This window comes from Abramis brama, assembly GCF_963993115.1.
Source record: "Abramis brama genome assembly, chromosome: 7".
NCBI classification, from domain to species: Eukaryota; Metazoa; Chordata; class Actinopteri; order Cypriniformes; family Leuciscidae; genus Abramis; species Abramis brama.
The window spans coordinates 6,381,228-6,400,663 of NC_139969.1; the positions used below are offsets into that span (position 1 = coordinate 6,381,228).

Genomic DNA, 19,436 nt, shown 5'->3' on the forward strand with positions numbered 1-19,436 from the left:
GAAGGATGTGCAGAAGAAGCATGTGTACATTGTTCCAAATAAACCTGCCATTGTATACTATGAATACTGTTAGCTCTTTGACAAATTGCATGTCCCTCTATTGTTGCTTTGAATAAATGCATGTAAATGTAAAAAAAACTAAGAACGTATGCTGCATGAATTGTATTAGTGTTTGCTGTTTACGCATCAAATTAATATTTAACACAACAACATAAGAGACACATTAACACAAGAAAAGATAGCATATGTGATAAAACAACAAGAGTCATACAGTAAAAGGTAACTGACAGCTAAATTGACAGTAACGTTAAGCTAATAATTACAGTAGAAATTAAAAACTGCCACAGGTTTGAAACATCCAGCTCTTGGCAAGTAAATCACTCAAAATGCTTTGAATGAATTTCTCCACACAGATAGCGCTTAAAAAGCCATGGAACGTGAAAAAACATTTGTGTTATTTGGCACTGAACGCTCACCTCATGTTTGCCCTTCATTCTACAGATGCGTATGTCATTCTTATTGGATTCCCACGTCCTTTTCTGCAAAATGACAAAGGAATTAAATCATCACCCACATCCATGGGAGGGTACGCGAAGTGTTCAAACATGCAATTATGTGTGTGTAAGAGACAGAGAGCAGCACAAGGGCTCACCTTGCTGTAGAACATTTCATCTCCAGATACATGGTCCAGTTCCACTCGATAAAGGTCATCTCTGCACCAGCACACACACACAACACGCACACCGCATACATGGACCATCAGTAACAATGAAAATGGAAAAGGAACTTAATTTAACACAAATACTGTACCCCAATTCACATCCTTTTCAAACTATAGAGTATGCATTCGACTACACACAAAAACACATTTTGTGACAGTTGTTTCCAGTGAATATATCTTCTTATTAAATACACCCTGCTCATTACATTATTGTTTTCAGTAATTTAACAAAAAAGAATGAGGTTTATGCTTAAAAAGAGAGGAAAAAATTACTAATTGGGTTAAAAAAAATTAACTTAACTGAAGACATATCATCTTAAAACAACCCTTATTAATATTTTGACATATAGTGAATATAGCGAGTAAAACTAAAACTGTTTCCGATAATAAAGTTGAAATGAAAAAAATATATAAATATTGGACGAAAAATTTTAAATTTGAAAAATATGTTGCCTTAAACTGAAATAAAATTGAGTACTATAATTACTAAAACTGAAATAAATATAAATTAAAGCTAAACAGAAATATATAAAAAAAATGTTTTACTAAATTTAAAATGAAAACTAAACAAATATAAGCTAATATTTTTAAATATAAATAAATAGCCTACTAAGTATAAATAATACTTAAATAACACTGTCATGTAAACAATGGCTTCTGAAGAAATAACCCATTCTGATTTGCTGTCTTAAGAATATTTTCATAGTCACAGTGTAGTGCATATTAGATGTATGCAAATCAAATTGCAGCCTAAATCATGTGACTAACCGAGACGAGACAGAAAGTCTGTGAAGATACATTTTAGCACCACCTCATACACTGAAGCACTAAAGGGTTTTGATAAAACAAATCCATCAACCTGTCTATGGGAAAGTTTAAATTTGAGTTCTCAGCTCTAGAGATGTCAGCCTCAGAGTTCTGTGGTGAAAGTAACTGGTTTATCAGAGTTTCCACCTTTTCAGAATGTGTAAAAGAGTTTATAAGAGCTCAGAAACTCAAGATAGACTATATATGTTCTCTAGCTTCAGAGATAGAGAGCAAGCGTTCGAGATGCTTGACTGTGTAATGGTTAAAGGTCAGCGAACAGAGGTTTAGCATTCAACCACTGCCTAACCAGGACCACATGCAAACTCCCCGGAGAGTCTAAATCCTCCCAGCTCGGACTTTGAAGGCGGATTCCATGTGACGGATTTCAAAGATGTAGCTAAATGTAACACCAGTCGAACTGGAGACAGATTTCCACATGCATACTTTGACAGTGTGTCAAGAACATGCTGCTTTATTGGTGCATTGTGTTGAGCTATTAGGACATGGGTGTTCATCTCAGAGCTTGAAAACGGTAATGACATTTTCTCATTTTGTAACTTGTCACTTCCGATTAAGACCAATTAGGTACCGAGATGGATTAGTGAAACAGAAAGCTTTTAATAAAAGAGAGGATATTATATTCATGTCATTTGAATCTATAAAGTAAAACCAAATACGGTGATGTTACTGAGTGAACGAATCTTGAATGAGTGCATGAATGAATCGATTTACAGTAACACTTGTTCCTTAGTACAGCATGTGCAATTTTGCACAATTATTATAAAAATGATCAAATTTAAAATGTGTATGTTAAGTCATTGTGAATGCATGTGGACTTTACCTGGCTCCAATGTAGAGTGTACGATTGACTTTCAGGACGGTCTGAATGTACAGCGGCTCCTGACGGGTGTAAGAGCGATGCGCTCGGCCCACAAACACTGGATATCGCCTCACCACTTAGAGATAAAGAAACAGAGAGAATTCAGAAGGGTGTAACGGGGATGTCAACATGTGGGAAAAAAATGACTAGTTGAGATGGAAAAGAGAGACATTAGGGGCACCCAAACAAAAGAGCCACAATATGAAGTATAGATAGATGAAACAGACACTAAACCACAGGCAGGAATACGTCCATCACTTTCCCAGAAGAGTTAGAGATGGAAGACCTCAGAGACAGGAATAAAGGACAAAGACATACATCATTGTGTCAGAGTCCAACAACAAGTCGTCCTAAAGGGAAAGTTCACCCAAAAATAACAGTTGTGTCATTATTTACCCGCCATCATGTCATTCCAAACCTCTCTTTCTTTCATAATATACTGGTCGCTCTGACTAGACGCAATTACAACAAATAAGGAATCACCATAAAAGCATCATAAGATTGGTATATACAACTTGTGTGCCAAGTCTTCATAAGTTATGTGATAGCTTTTTATGAGAAAAAGGAATACACATCATTGCTTACTGATAATCCATTACAGTGAATTGATAACACACTTAGACTGAATCACTGAATCAGTGAGTTGAACTGAATCATTATTTAGACTAGTTTCTGAACTGATTCATTGTAAAAATGAATGACTATAAAGAACAATTTGTTCACATTATGAATGCATAATATGTATATATTACATATAAATTTTTATGATTTTAGAACTGGACACCCCCCAGTCCCAATAACCAGAATATCCATGAAAAAATTCACATGACCTCTGTCAACTTGTATAGCACGAAAACTATTTTTACAAAAATTAGAACTGAAAAAATTTAGTAGTAAAATTACTAAAAGTAAGGAGGTTTACACAACACCGTTTTCAACTAAAAACGGATTTTTGCCAGCATGTTGGGTGCCTGAAAATGCAAACTTTTGAAAACGTGTTTCAAAGTGCAAGTTTTTAAAAAAAATTATACCATTATCGTCTCAACAAGAATGTGAATTTGTGAAAACGGTGACATCATGCGCATACGTACGTGTTCAGACTATAGACGCGTAGTTTCTTTAAAAAAAGTGACATCGCCAACTACTGGCCTGGCAGTATAATACAGCGTTTTTAACTTTTCACGGATCCGTGTGGATGGGGATCCTTTTGACAACGTTGTCGTCTGTACGAGAAAAATGCAAAGGAAAAACTTTTCCATTTTTAGAACATCGTTGTCTTGTAAACGTACCCTAAAACTGAAATAAAAATAAATTAAAGCTAAATGGAAATATATATATTTTTAAAACTAATAAAAATGACAAAAGCACATTAAATTACTAAACCTAAAACTAAAATTAAAGATATAAAAATAAAAGCTAATACAAAATATGAATATATACTAAAATATCACATAAATGACAATAAAATAACACTGATGCACACACAGTAAGCGCTAATCCTGCTGTGGCTAATGCAACCTGCCCAGACAATCAGTTAGGACTCCTGGGCCAATGTCCCGTCGCATAATTAATATTCATGAGCAAAGCTGATAAGTTTCATATTGTGTCCCCCAAAAGGCTCCTGCATAAAGCGCTGTTGAAAAGAGTCGCTAGCAGTTCAGAGTGCGTTCACACATTTCAGATAAGCAAAATTGCTTTCCAAATGCTGTGGAAAGAGGTTAAACACAATTAGAAAACAGATTACCAATGAAAAAAAACAAAAAAAAACAAACAGGAATGTGTCCTCCAACCGCAGAGAGACGGATCTGCATTCTGTGTCTGAGGGCAGAGAAGCCTGAGGACACACACATATTTACTGAATGCTAATAATATTCTGTACAGTTTCTGCTAGTAATTTATTTCACTGTAATAAGGAGAGAAGTATAGAGATACTGTTGTTGTTTCTGGCTTGTATTGCCTTTAGTTGTTTGGACACATTTCACAAGGGTTTAAATGTTTTTGTGCTTTGGAAAGTGTAATTAAATGCGGAAAACCCTTAAAAAGGTCACTTTCACTTTGATTCACACACACACAGACAGACAGACACACGTTTGTTTTTCTATCTTCGCTGACTTCTGGGCTAATGATATTTTCTGTTCTTTACCTCTAAATATACTCCTCACATAAACCATTCTGCTTTTTTTACTTTCCCATTAAGACATTATTTAGTATGTTTTCAAAGCCGTTTTCCTTGCAGAGAGCAAACATTGGCAGGACCCTACAACGTAGGTGAAATCAGGTTTAACTATCCTTGTGGGGACAAAACTTGACCCACATACACACACATACACATTGTGCTGGATGAACTTTAACCCCTGGTCTCTACTGAATCATTAGAGATGCATGAGTGGCTGTTCATCAATATCACTGATTCTGGTTTGTGGGATCTATAGGGAATACAACCCCTTGTATACTCGAACACACATCCACAGTCTCGTTATTCCAGCACCATTATGTTGAAAGGCTTTTAAAAAGATCGCAGCCATATGGTGTATTTCATCCATCCGTGAACACTAACGTGCTGAACTATTTACAAACAGTGCGACATGTACACATCATATGTCATACATATGTACGTTTAAAAGAACAGTCTTGGCTTCACAACAGTGGCAGTGCAGCATGCAGTGTAAAAGCGTTAACATAGCCACAAGAAAACCGTGATTTTACCACATTAAAGGGTGGAGTGTGAATTATACGATAATGTATAAGGATTAACTTTAAGGCCCCGTTTACACGTACATGGTTATTTTGAAAAATGGAGACATTTCCCTTCGGTTGTGCCCCTCGTTTACACGCAAACGGAGAATTCGCCTCTGAAAGCACCTCTAAAAACTCCGGCCAGAGTGGAGATTTTGGAAAACTCTGTTTGCACGTTTACATGTAAACTGAGAAAAACTCAGTTTTTCTCAGTTTCGACGTAATCGACGTAACAGTATGCGACGTAACAGTATACGGCAATCGACGTAACAGTATGCGACAAAACTTGCACTGCGTCAAAGGTGCGACCTATATTTTCAGGATTCTGATCGGCTAACATGGGCTTGAGCTTCTCGTTACACTGCCACCTACAGGTTTGGCATGCTCTTGACGGCATATACACGGGTTTGTGTAAACGAACACTTTTCTGAAAACGGAGAGGGTGAAATGTCCGTTTATGAAAATAACCGGCCACGTGTAAACGTAGCCTAAGTTAACAGAGTTTCTAAAGGTAATTTTTTTCTTATGCTGCAAGGTGCATCTCATGCAACCAAATGGTCTCTCAGTTAGCCAAAATCTTAAAAATCTTAATGATTATTTTTTAATGATGCAGGCCAACTTTGTATAATTATGTAAATCTATTTCATGCTCACATAACTTAAAACATAAAATACCAGTTTATGCATTTAAAACTAGTATATGTAGAGTAGTTTTTAAAAAGGATAGTTCACCCAAAATGTGTTATCATTTACTCACCCTGATGTCGTTCCAAAGCCGTACGAGTTTCATTCATTTTCAAAACGCAAATGAAGATACTTTGATCGCTTTATATGATGAACAGATTGAATTTAGTCTTTTATTCACATATAAACATTGACCAGCGAACATAAACAGAAGCTCAAACGTGCAGCGTAACACGAGAATGAACCTCATTGGTTCTCGCACGTCAAGCGAACATGCTTGAGCTTCCGTTTACCATAACTGATGTGTGAGTTGATGATTGTTCATTATAAAAGCCTAACCCTCTATGGCATGACTTTTTGTTTTTTGGGAAAAAAAATCTTTCACCCCATTTTTTGGGAGCTTGGGGGTCCTTGATAACATATCCATCATAAAATTACATGAAACATTACAACTGAAACATTACAACTAACACCCCCCATATGTATGTGTATGTGTAGTGTTTGGTGTAAATGTTCATATGAATATGAACATTTATACGATAAAGTGTTATGGGGGGTGTTAGTTGTAATTAGTAGTAATAGTTGTTTTTGTTGATTATTTGATGTTTGTGATAGGTTGAAACCATTTGTGATTGATGTTTGTCAAAATAAACCTTCTAATGCACATATTGCTTGTTTTCCCTATTCCACCTATGTAGAAAACCTTGTGAGTTTTAGTACCCTCATAGCACAGTGTTGCCCTGAGGCAACGAACAAAAAAACACAGTTTTAGTATATAAATAAAAACAAAATAAATCTTTAAACAATCAAACATACTTCTTTACATACTGATGCACATGCATATATTTTTTAATAAAACAATATTTTAACTTAAACATGTTAAAAAGTGATATTTATCTTACTAATTGGTGGCACTCTGTAGCATGTGGTTTTGCTTCATTAAAGCACAGCTCCACCCCCCCAAAAAAGGTCACACCCACTTCAGCCCCTCATTTCACTGAACAGACATGTCAGGTGATATTATATATTAAAAAATATATATATAAAAAAATTAAAGGGGCGGTGTGAGGTCCAAAAATGTGGTTTGTTGCCTGAGGGCAACACCATGCCATAGAGGGCTAAGTTAAATCTGATTATCATATAAAGTGATCGTGTCTCTTCAAAAAAATTTGGACTAAACCGCTCAATTCATATGGATTAGTTTTACGATCTCTTTATGAACTTTTTGAAGTGTCAAAGTGGTAGCTGCGTACTGTAGCTATATATGGAGGAACAGAAAGCTTTCAGATTTCATCGAAAAGATCTTCATTTGTGCTCCGAAGATGAACAAAAATCTTACGGGTTTGGAACAACATGAGGGTGAGTAAACAATGACCTTTTAAGACTCCCCTCACTAGGGAGGATCAATTAACTCCTTATTAGAGCAAGTCAGGTTTAGTTAGTGGCCAATTTGTTAACTCCTACAGTCATTATTCTTTAGCTTTTATACTTGAAAGACTAAAATCTAAAAAATAAATAAATAAATAAATAATGGTATTTACTGTATCAAAATAATAGCAGTGGTATCATAGGCTTCACTGGAAAAAAAAAGATTCACATTATGAATGTATCATATGGACCACTGGCATTGGACTTTGGAAATATTAAATAGAATTTGGCACAGAAAACTATTCTTATGATGTTCATAATCATGAAACCTGGTACAGTAATTTGAAATCCAACTGATGTGCATTTTTTTTGGAAGGCAAAGTCTCAAAGCTAATTTATGAGCTAAATGCTGACTGTGATGTTATGCTCTAAATGAGCAGGCATGAAAGAACATAAATGTGTCGTACGGTGTATGTCCAACTGAAAACGAACCTGCTGATATTGCTTAAACTGGTACAGTGTAATTGGGGAGGGGGCGTGTGCTTACCCTCAGCAGGGGCGGAGATTAAAGGGCCAGGTTCCTCTGGAAACGAGCAGGCAGCCAATTGGAGGACAGCAAAAATCCGTAAGAAGCAGGGGGTCAGGGTCGCCATGGCAGCGACACACCAGATCTGTGAAGGCAGGAGAAGATAAATGGTTACGTTACAAAAATGGTGAAAAAAACACACTACAATGCTATAGTGAGTTGCTGTGATCTACATAGGCAGCACCCTTCTAATTCAGCACCCTAAAATACATAAAACCTCTTAAATGACTGATTTGAAACGCTATTTATGGACAGCAACTCTGTTTAGAGTTACACAAATAGTGAAAGCATGAGAGACTTGATCAACAATCACAGATTCCAATATAGTCTGATGTTAGCTTGTTGCTTTGCTAAGGGGTTAATGCTCTAATAAGCACAATAATAACAGTAATATCACACGCAAATATTGCATGCAGTCGGAATGCAATGCAAATGGAATGGAAATATCTATCAATAGTTTCAGTATTGAACAAAAATATACATGCTAACTGTTTGGAACAACCTTGTCAGACACAGACCCATGATGCCTAAAAAGTAGCGCAGGCAGTAGGGTTGGGAATCGAAAATCGATTCCAATTCTGAAATCAAATACTTAAGATCAGGAATCGGATACTTGATATAAAATACAGATTTAGATCCCTCTTATCTTATCCTTAATCATTCAAGCACAAGAAGACCCGCATGCTTTTTTCTGCAATAACGCGCACACACAAAACCACAAGAAAAAAAAAAAAAAGTGTGCGATACTGAATTGAGTTCTCTTCCGTGTCTTTTTGCACTTGAACGGACAAATGAACACACAAATATGTCAAAATATCCTCGTAAACACAATCGGTTATGTCTTAAGAGAACAGAAACAGTCGACAAAGAAAACTTATAACAGTATATTGGATCCATGCAGCTCTTAAAGTGACAGCAGCGTAATATTCCTGCTGCCATCTGTGTAATTAACGTTAATCAACTAAAAAAAGACAAAGAGAAAATTCACTCGTTTTTCTTGACTGAATATCTTTTGTAACTATATTTGTAATGTATATTTTATTTATAAAGTGCAGTGTTATTTTACATTTGATTACAGTTTCAGTACCTGAATACCTAAAAATCTTAAAACACTGTTTATATCAATTGTACAGAGCCCCTAAATGGACCTTCCGTACAATTGTATATCTTTGTTCAGTTGTATTTATTTGTGCGATTGCTAATTTGTTTATTTGTTCTTTTTTAATTACTGAGTTTGTCTTTATTTATGATTTAAATTTATAGTAGTTAGGCTAGTTGTTTTTACTATGGTATTTTTAAACCACATAGGCAAAAGTTCCTTGTGTAAGTGTTCTTTAGCCTGTTGATTTTTGATCACAGTATTCAGATACAATGAAATGTTTTGCAATAAGACTTAGAATAAATGTTAATGATATCTACGTTTTTTTGTTTGTTTGTTTTTTACCTTATTGGAATTGAAATTAGGAATCAATAAGAATCGGAATCGATAAACAGAATCGGATTCGTTGAAATTCGTACGATATCAGATTTTGGAGCTAATAATATAACAAACAAACAGTCTCTGAAAAGATAAAGGTAAAATGATTAATGATACAAAGGAGTATCAAACATCCTGAGTGTTAGTCATGCTTTGTGCCCTTAATTACTTCATAGCATCATATTCTGAAATGAAACTAAATTAATAGTTAAATTCAGCACCTTTTTCATTGAGTCTGTGGACGAAGGAGTGGCCAGTGGCTTACGATGCCACCATCTGCTCTTTTCTTTTCCACACTCCTTTTTCATCTGTTCCTTTCTTTATTTCACAGCATGGTTGCAGTAATTGGATAATTTATGAGCGCGTGTCAACCCTCCCCACTGCAGTATATTACTGACACAAACACACATGCAACAGAGTGAACCATGGTCAAGCAACATACATCACATAATCTGAACAGTCTCACAGAACCAGGCTTTTGACTTTCATCATAAAGCAAATAGTTTGTTTTATTTTTACATGACATAGGAGTGGGTAAGGATGCTTAGACAGAAGAGACAACTGAGGGTTTGAAGAATATGAATGCATAATAATTATTTTTAGGGTGTACACTGATAAAAATGACTTTGTGGTGAAGTAAATACTACAGAAAAAAACAATGTCATTTACATTAAAAAGTTAGTTCAGGCAAGAATTTAAAAAACAAAGTAAATTCTATATTAGTGCTCAGTTTAAGCGTGTAGAAATGAAAGCGCAAATATCAACGCTATAAAATTAAGTAAAATTACTCAACTTTTCTGATACTGGTGTTCCCATCATGCACTGGGCCTTGATTAATTAATTAGGTTGATTTTTCACTGTTTTCCAGCTGTTTTATCATTGCTTTTGTTGTTAGGATTAGTAACTTGCCATTTTGTGACATTTGGAGTTCATTTTCTACTCAAAATGACACATTCAAACACAAAAACAATCCATCAAATGTTACCGTCATTGTGTATTGTCTACCAAGTATTGAGGTCTCTGCGCTCACGTAATGTGTAACTTTTGAAATGTAGATATGGTGTCTCACACAATATCTATTGTATTAATTACTTAGATATTTCTAAGTAAAGCATATACTTTAAAAATGTGGTTTAATTCAATGTTATATTGTTTGAGTGAAATGTATTGCAAAGGAAAATTCAACTAAATAGATATTACTCAACCTTTTACTAGCCAAGTTAAAATTACTTATTTTCTTTGTTACTTTCACTTAACTTAGTTAAGTAGAGTTTACTTAATTCCATATGTGAAATTTACTTAAAAAATATTTGCGCAAAAACTTGCCAAAGAAAAAATTATTTTTACTTATTGTTTTGATCAGTGTAGAAAGATGCTGGTCAGTTTTAAAATCAAGAGGGAATGTTGAAGAAATCAGTGGAAAATGTGTCTCACACTTACCTTTGACTGTAAACCTAAAATACAGTAAAAATATTAATACTGTGAAATATTATTGTGATTTAAAGTGTTTTCTACATTAATATCTTTAAAAAAATAAATAATTTGTTTTCCGGTGATGCAAAGCTGAATTTTCAGCATCATTACGCCAGTCTTCAGTGTCACATGATCCTTCAGAAGTCATTCTAATAACTATGCTGATTTGCTGCTCAATAAAAAAAATATTATTCTAATTAATTTTGTGCTGCTTAATATTTTTGTGAAAAACATTTTTTTTTCAGGATTCTTTGACGAATGGAAAGTTTAAAAGAACAGCATTTCTTTGAAATAGAAATCGTTTAACATAAATGTCACTTTTCACCAGTTAAATGCATCCTCGCTGAATAAAAGCATTCATTTAATTATAAAAAATATTACTTTCAACAATGTACAAAAAAAGCCATCCAAAAGAAAAAAAAAGAGTTTGCAGTTTTGAGTAATAATTGTATAAAAATATCACTCAGGCAGTCCATGGACATGCTATTAAAAGGTAGTCTGAAAGACATAATTTCATCAGTAATACCTAAAGAAAAACAAAAAAACAACAACAACAACAAAAAAAAAAATATATATATATATAATGTCGGCACACCATGGCTCCAAAAATATAGACATTTATTGACAGAATCGAAATTTTAGGCAATTTAGCCAAATTTCTATATTTTTGGAGCCGTGGTGTGCCGACTTCATATAGTGTTTTCTGTTTTAAGTCATTTTTACCCACTTTGAGCAGTCCGCCAGTGATGTGCATGCTTTTGTTTTGTGTTTGTATCATTAAAGCCAAAAAACCTGATCTGAAGCATTTTCATGACCGTGACGGTGAGGATTTGTTTGAGACCTCTTGCAATTATCCCTTCTTCTACTTCCAAAAATACATGTATTACCACTTAAATGAGATGAAACAATGAGTAGCCTACTGTAATTAAGACATCTCTCAGGATAACATTAATGAAAGAGATGAGAAACTATCGGAAAGAACTTTAGATGCCTCTGGTGAAAAGTTTCCAAATGAATAGCAGCCTTTTGAGGGTTTAAATTCATAATGAATCTCAATGTCATTAGAGAGAGAATGAGCAACTCTAGTCCATTAGCACAAGGCGCACACGCACACAGACACAATGTTCATGCACTGCACAAATAATACAAAGAACATTGTCAAACACATTACTTTAAAGAGGCCACATCACACACGGTTTTATGTACAGTGGCGCTGCAAAGACAAACATCACAATTACTGCAGTATGAACTTGAGGGATATGAACAAATCACCAACCCTAGGTATAAAACTTCAGTGTGTAACTCATCCTGTATTGTCTGTGCAGCAACGGTCATGAATGATACCTCAAACAGTGCAGCTTGTTGAAGAAATGTGCGCTATTACTTTTCTAAGTGAAAACCACTCACATCACACTTGCATTGTGGTATCATGCTTTCAACAGGCAACTACTAAAATGTTTTTGGCTAAATTTTACCCTCTAAATGACTTCTGTTTTAATTGGCTAAACTCTTTGCATATGAAATGAGAAACGATGCAACGTTACTGTACTGCAGTCAAGTCTAATACAGTTTACATTTCAAAACCCCTTCAATATTAATAAAGTCTGAATTATATTGTGATCACAAAACAATATGCAGTTACATCCATGAAGATTTCTGGTGCAGATTAATTTCAGTAAATGGTCTGACTGGACTGACCTTAATTTATTTAATCAAATGCAGAGTAAAAACAGTAAAAATGCATTACAATTTAAAATAACTGATTTCTATTTGCTGCTCAAGAAACATTTCTTATTATTATCAATGTTGAAAACAGTTGTGCTGCTTCATATTTTAATATAAACTGTGATTTTTTTCAGGACTCTTTGATGAATAGAAGTTTGAAAGAACAGCATTCATTTGAAGTACAAATCTTTTATAACATAAATGTCTTCACTGTTACTTTTGATCAATTTAATGCATCCTTACCGAATAAAAGTATACTTTTCATTAAAAGAAAATCCTACTGACCTCAAACGTTTGGAACTAATTCACTTTAAAGGAGCCTGTAAAAAAAATCGTATTTAACAAAATTGTGTGTGTGTGTGTTTACAAGCGGTTTATAAGGGGCACTAAAAGGACAAAAGAACTGGTGGCACACAGAGCTCTTAAATGCTTCACTATATCTCCCAAAGAAACCATTCATTGTCTAGAGCCTTCAAAACTGCTCTCTCTCTCTCTCCCTCCACATCTCACTAATCTCCTTCATCCCCCCATCCCACTACAGACTGAACCCCTGTGCCCGAAGGAAAGGTCAGAGGTCAGGATAGGTATCCTCCCATCGGGTCTTGCAGCAGAGAGCACGTCTCTAGTACAGAATGCGTCTGTAATTTAGTTTAAGGAGGTCGTGACCGAGCCACAGACACATTAGGTTTTGTGATAGCTTTAAATTAAACCTAATAAGCAGTGATACCACCTCAATTGTTCCTTATTAATGGAACACACACACACACACACACCTCACAAACTCTCTCGCTTCCTTCCTCTCTCACACACTCAGTAACAAGGCCTGAATAACACAGGGACGTCCAAGTCTTTGTTGGCAGGCTGACGGCGCTAACAGCCATTAAAATAAAATGCTTTAAACAGCGGTCAAATACACAGTGGTTGGAAATCCCTCACAGATGCCCGTCCAAAGCAAATGACGCGCGCAACATTTACAGAAAACAATGACTGGAATGTCATTGAGGCCAAGCTTATCGTGTCCACTATGCTGAGAAACTTCTAACCCAAGTTTTTCAATATATATATATATATATATATATATATATATATATATATATATACAGTATATATACAGTATATATATATATATATATATATATATATATATATATATATATATATAAAGTTTGGGGTCAGGAAGTTATTTTTTTATTAAAGGGGTCCTATTATGCTTTTTTACCTTTTCAACTTTAGTAAGTGTGTAATGTTGCTGTTTGAGCATAACAAGTTCTGCAAGGTTTCAAAGATCAAAGCCCACTCCAAAGGGAGATATTTTATTTAACAGAATCCACTTTTCAAGAACTACAATGTACTATGCGTTTTTTCCCAATCTTGTGAAGTGTTGAGAAGACAGTGAGAAGACAGTAAAGAGAAGACAGTGTAGTCACTATGTCAAAGAGAAACCCTGTTTCCAAAACTCATTTATTTGACCTTCCTAAGGATGACGAACTTAAAGTGGTTAAAACTTATTTTAAACACTGTTCCTGAACATCATAACCCCAACGTTTATCTGCGTGCTGCACATTTTATGGAGAACAGCTTCCAGAACCTAAGAGAGTACAATCCAGGCTACGCACGAAAGCTTGTCCTGAAATGGAGCAGTTCCCACTTTGTTGGGACAATCTGTTGTCTGTGGCTCACAAATTGTATGTATGTCTTATTATTTGTTGTTGTTGCGTTTTCTATTAACAGTTCCAATTATAAGTTTTATGTTGTGGCTACGCTCTCCTGCTAGCCAACATTAGTGTTAATGTAGTGTTTACTGCAGCGTTTGTAAGCTCTCACTTTTTAAAGACGGTTCACCGCACCTTAGGAAAATTAATCATGGTTTTGTGATCGATGACTGTTTGTATTACCAGAGTTTTCCAACAAATATAATGATTGAGTGTAAATTACGAACAAAAATAAATAAATAAATCCACACCACTCTGAAACGCCTTGTGAAATCCGTGCTTGCAAAGTCTGTGCATGAAATCCGTTCTGGACGATCCTCTTGTTTGTTAACATTCTTAAGTCTGAATCAAGCTTGGATTGGTTTGAAATTGACACCATCCTTAATATTTACAGCTGAGCAGATGAAACTTGCGGTTATGAAAGGGCGGGGCATTTCCCGAACACGTGCTAAGCAGTGCCAATCACAACACACTGGGCCAGCTAACCAATCACAGCACATTTCGTATTTCGGAAGGAGGGGCTTCATCGAAACTGAACGATGCGTTCGAGCCGGACTCTGGAGAGAGGTGCTGTAAAAATGTAAAATATGTGTTTTGTCATCAAGCATGAAAGCATATTCTAGTACACCCCGAAAACAAAATCAAGACTTTGTAAAAGGGCATAATATGACTGCTTTAAGTATGCTTTTAATCAATCAAAAGTGTCAGGAAATACATTCACAAAAGATTTCTATTTCAAATAGATGCTGTTTTATTTTCTTTCTATTCATCAGAGAATCCTGATTTTTTTTTTTATCAAGGTTTCCACAAAAATATTAAGCAGCACAACTGTTTTCAACATTGATAATAAATGTTTCTTGAGCAGCAAATCAGCATATTAGAGTGATTTCTGAAGGATCATGTGACTCTGAGGACTGGAGTAATGATGCTGAAAATACAGCTTTGAATCACAAGAATCACATTTTATTATATACTCAAATACAAAAAAGTTATTTTAAATTGTTATAATATTTCACATTACAATTTTACTGTATTTTTGAGCAAACTAAGTTGCTTTGCCATCTACTTAAAGGAACACTCCGACTTTTTGGGACTTTAGCTTATTCACAGTATCCCCCAGAGTTAGATAAGTCCATACATACCTTTTTCATTTCTGTGCGTTCTGTAAGTGTTATTTGACGCACCCACCGCTAGCCTAGCTTAGCACAAAGACTGGATGTAAATGGATAATGGTAGCATACTAATCCCAATAAGTGACAAAATAATGCAAACATTTTCCTATTTACATGTTGTGATCTCCTATAGTCACAGCGTGTACAAATAACAAGGCTATATGAGACAGAGACCATTTTTAATCGTATAAATACTGGAAACTATATTCTCACTAGGCGTAGGAGCACAGCTACTTGGGCGGAGTGATTAGCGCAGCACACGAGACGCCCTGTGGTGAGGAGCAGAGAGTTTGCTCAGAGTTGGAGTAATAGAGTCAGCAATTACTAGATAGTAAATTTATAGTTTACAATCATGGGTGTTCGCTGTATTGTAAAGAGCTGCGACAATAAACAGGGGAGACCAGGTAATACTATGATGTTTCATAGAATTCCAACCAAAAACGCTGACCTGATGAATCGATGGCTACAAACACACCTATAAACAGCATCACGAAGTATTTCGTTTGCTCTGAACATTTTACTATAGACGACTATTTTGAAAAAATGCAAGTTGCCACACGGACCATGAAACGTGTGCTAAAGGATACAGCCATCCCATCGATAATAAAGACAGGACAAATTGGATCACCTGTTGCTGCGGTAAGTGTTCCGTTATGTTTTGAGATGACTAACATTAGCCATACTGTAACAGTGCCATGCTAATGTAATGTAACCTTAGTAGTGACACTATTACGTGAATAGGGGCTCCGTGTATCCCCTTTATTGTTATTATTGTGTTGTCATGAACACACTGTATCGCTCAATAACAAATGAGCGGCGCTAAATGTAACTCTCAGGACTGTAACATTCAACTTGCTAATGAACAGCTTCCAAAGTTTGTAACTCCTCGTCTGTGTATTCTGGCTCAAAACTATATGGTTCGGGATCTTGGTTTCATACACAGTAAAATTCCTCTGACAATTCCTAAAAGTCAGCCATGATCACGAGTCACGTCTAGCTAGTTAGTCACGTTTGTTTTGTTTACGGAACCATCAACAGGGCGTCTCGTGTGCTGCGCTAATCACTCCGCCCAAGTAGCCACTCCGCCCAAGTAACGTTAGCTGTGCTCCTACGCCTAGTGAGAATATAGTTCCCAGTATTTATACGATTAAAAATGGTCTCTGTCTCATATAGCCTTGTTATTTGTACACGCTGTGACTATAGGAGATCACAACATGTAAATAGGAAAATGTTTGCATTATTTTGTCACTTATTGGGATTAGTATGCTACCATTATCCATTTACATCCAGTCTTTGTGCTAAGCTAGGCTAGCGGTGGGTGCGTCAAATAACACTTACAGAACGCACAGAAATGAAAAAGGTATGTATGGACTTATCTAACTCTGGGGGATACTGTGAATAAGCTAAAGTCCCAAAAAGTCGGAGTGTTCCTTTAACTGTAATTTTTAAATGATTACAAAAACTGTAATCATTTTTCACGATTCATGCATTTAATTAATTTCAATTCTGTTTTAATTAAGATGGAAATTATACAATGTTATATAATTGCATACATGATAATTAAAAAAAAAATTTTTTTTTCCCCAAACAGTCACATGAGACAGCAATGTTCCCTTGGCTCTTGTCAAGTAGTGTAGAGTGTTTCAAATCAGTCCTTTTTTAGGTCCTTTTTCAGTTAGGATGCTGCCTTAGAAGACAGCAGCCTATGTAGGCAGTGTAGCAGCTTGTTGGAACAGAGCCATAAAATTATCTCACCATACTACTGTTATTTTGTGTCTTATGCACATGATAACATCCAAAGAGACATTTTAGGGGGCGCATAGATAAACATTGCTGTGACCGGGCCGTCCAAACAGTTCAGCGCCATTAGCGTACACACTCAAGATCACCAGATTAATCTGATGTATTGGAACACTTTATCTCAGGACTAAGCTAAAACCAAATAAACACCTGAAAATATAATTGATTCTTTTATCAATGACCTTCTGATAATTACAATGACCTCCTAGTCGTTTGCGAAAAAGTCTGAAGTCTTCCAAAACACGTCTTCGCAGGTCAAAAAGTCGAACCTCAACATTTGTCAGACAAATAAAACAAACCACGGCGACTGGCACACAGACGCCCTGCTGTCCGCAAACAATCCGTAGAGTGTCGGGTGGCATTCAAACACAAAACAGGAGACCTCGATATTTTCCTATCGTGCCCCTTGAGGCTTGCTTTCGGGCCTTCATAAATACACACAGGATGTCATATCTCAGCAGGGTCTGTGCTATCTCTCCGCGAACTTCATCCTCTCCGCCGGTGACCTCTTTACATGGTCTGTGGTAGGTGAAGTTTAATGCTGTGGAAACAACCACAGCTCTGTAGGAATAATGAATGGAGTGAGATAACCTAGTGAGATATCACAGATTAGGAGGAAAATGGCAAGAATACATACTTTATCACACAATGCTGCTGCTTTGCCCTGTTCCCATTATATTCTCTCTAATGAGGCATTTATACAGGAATCATATAAGATGGATTTCATCGCTGAAAGGAGGGTTATTTATGTTCTGCCCAATGGAGAATCAGAAATCTTGAGGCCCCTCTGTGAAATATTAAGCAGCACAACTGTTTTCAACAATGTTTCTTCTGAAGGATCATGTGACACTGAAGACTGGAGTAATGATTATAAAAATTCAGCTTTGCATCACAGGAATGAATTACTTTTTAATAATCTAAAAAAATCTTACTGTTTTACTGTATTTTTCATCAAATAAATGCAGTCTTGTTGAGCATAAGTTATATGTTTTCCACATTTCCCACATTCCAGAGGTTAAAGGCATGGTAGGCGATTTGTTCCAGAAACATTTTGCTAGTTGAAAGTCTCTTCACATCCTGATTTCAATCACTAAGGCTACATTCAGTACTGTCAGTCCAAATCAGATTTTTATGCATATCCGATTAAAATCCGATCAGATTTAACTAGTGTGAACGGCCAGAAGTCACATGAAATGCATTTCTTTTTAAAAATCCGTTTCGAGCTACATTCATATGTGGTTTGAAATCCTATTCAGAACAGTTGCGATACACAGTGTGGACATCAATAATTTTAGATCAGATTTCAATTGGATACACAAATAATCGGATCTGGATTGAGTCTGAACGTAGCCTAAGTTAAGTGGTTTAAATGTATTTATATGTATATATCGTGTCTGTGGAAGGTGTAGGACCATAAAATGTTCGTCCAATCATTGCATTTGGTCCGAATGAGTTAGACAGACGTCAGTCACTGAGCACCACAACAGAAACAGCAGCACCTTTAACAGTTCCTCCTGGACCAAAGCAACCAGCTTACACTCCATTCACGCCATAAATACTGTCATTTGGAAGAGATGGAAACCAGTGACGTTATACTCGGAGCGGTTCGTGACTCGAATTTATGTGTTTCAATACAACACTATCAATGCCGAAATGAATCTGCAGCCGTCAGGTGGTACAGGTCAGTGCTCTTTAAGTTGTTAATGTTCATTATTATTGTAATGTTATGTGCTTTGATACATGAGGTAGTTTAACGCCATCTCTCGTTATGCTTTTGTTTGCTCCCTGCTAGGTGTTCATGGAGACGCTCTGAAGGGAGGGTGGGATCTTATGCTTTAAAAGCAATCTTACTATTGCTAGCCTCTACCTGTAACTCTGTATCCATTTTAAATCTCTTTCAATAAAGAACAGTGACCAAGGGACTCACACATAAACAAAGTTAAAGCTGCAAACAGGACACTGTAAACCACTGGTGAAAGCGTCAATATACAAAACGGTCAGATAACTAAATAAAAACAATACCTAGATATGAAAACACTCATTATCACTTCCACAAATAGGACCCAAGGCAAAAACTACAACTGTGTCATCATTTATACAGCCTTTAAATCTATGACTTTCTTTTATCCTTGAAACACACACACACACACACACACACTTTTGAAGAATATTTCTGACAAAAATATAGCTGAAAATCGTCCTTTCCACAGAAGCATTTAAATCTCATTTACACGTTTTAGGTGGAATAACCCTCTAAATGTGTCTACGGATCCATTATGTGTGTTTAGAAGCAGAT

The 19,436-nt window shown here is 35.8% G+C and overlaps 1 protein-coding gene across 1 annotated transcript in view; it reads right to left on the reverse strand.

Moving 5' to 3' along the window:
- sema6ba (sema domain, transmembrane domain (TM), and cytoplasmic domain, (semaphorin) 6Ba) overlaps nucleotides 1-19,436 on the reverse strand; it is a 143,442-nt gene that overhangs the window by 52,143 nt on the left and 71,863 nt on the right. The window contains exons 2-5 of the mRNA XM_084119738.1: nucleotides 7,743-7,866; nucleotides 2,370-2,484; nucleotides 653-713; nucleotides 477-539 (exon numbers count right to left, since the gene is read on the reverse strand). Coding sequence (XP_083975864.1) covers nucleotides 477-539; nucleotides 653-713; nucleotides 2,370-2,484; nucleotides 7,743-7,848 — 345 coding nt within the window. The 5' untranslated portion in view covers nucleotides 7,849-7,866. The remainder of the gene's footprint in view (nucleotides 1-476; nucleotides 540-652; nucleotides 714-2,369; nucleotides 2,485-7,742; nucleotides 7,867-19,436) is intronic.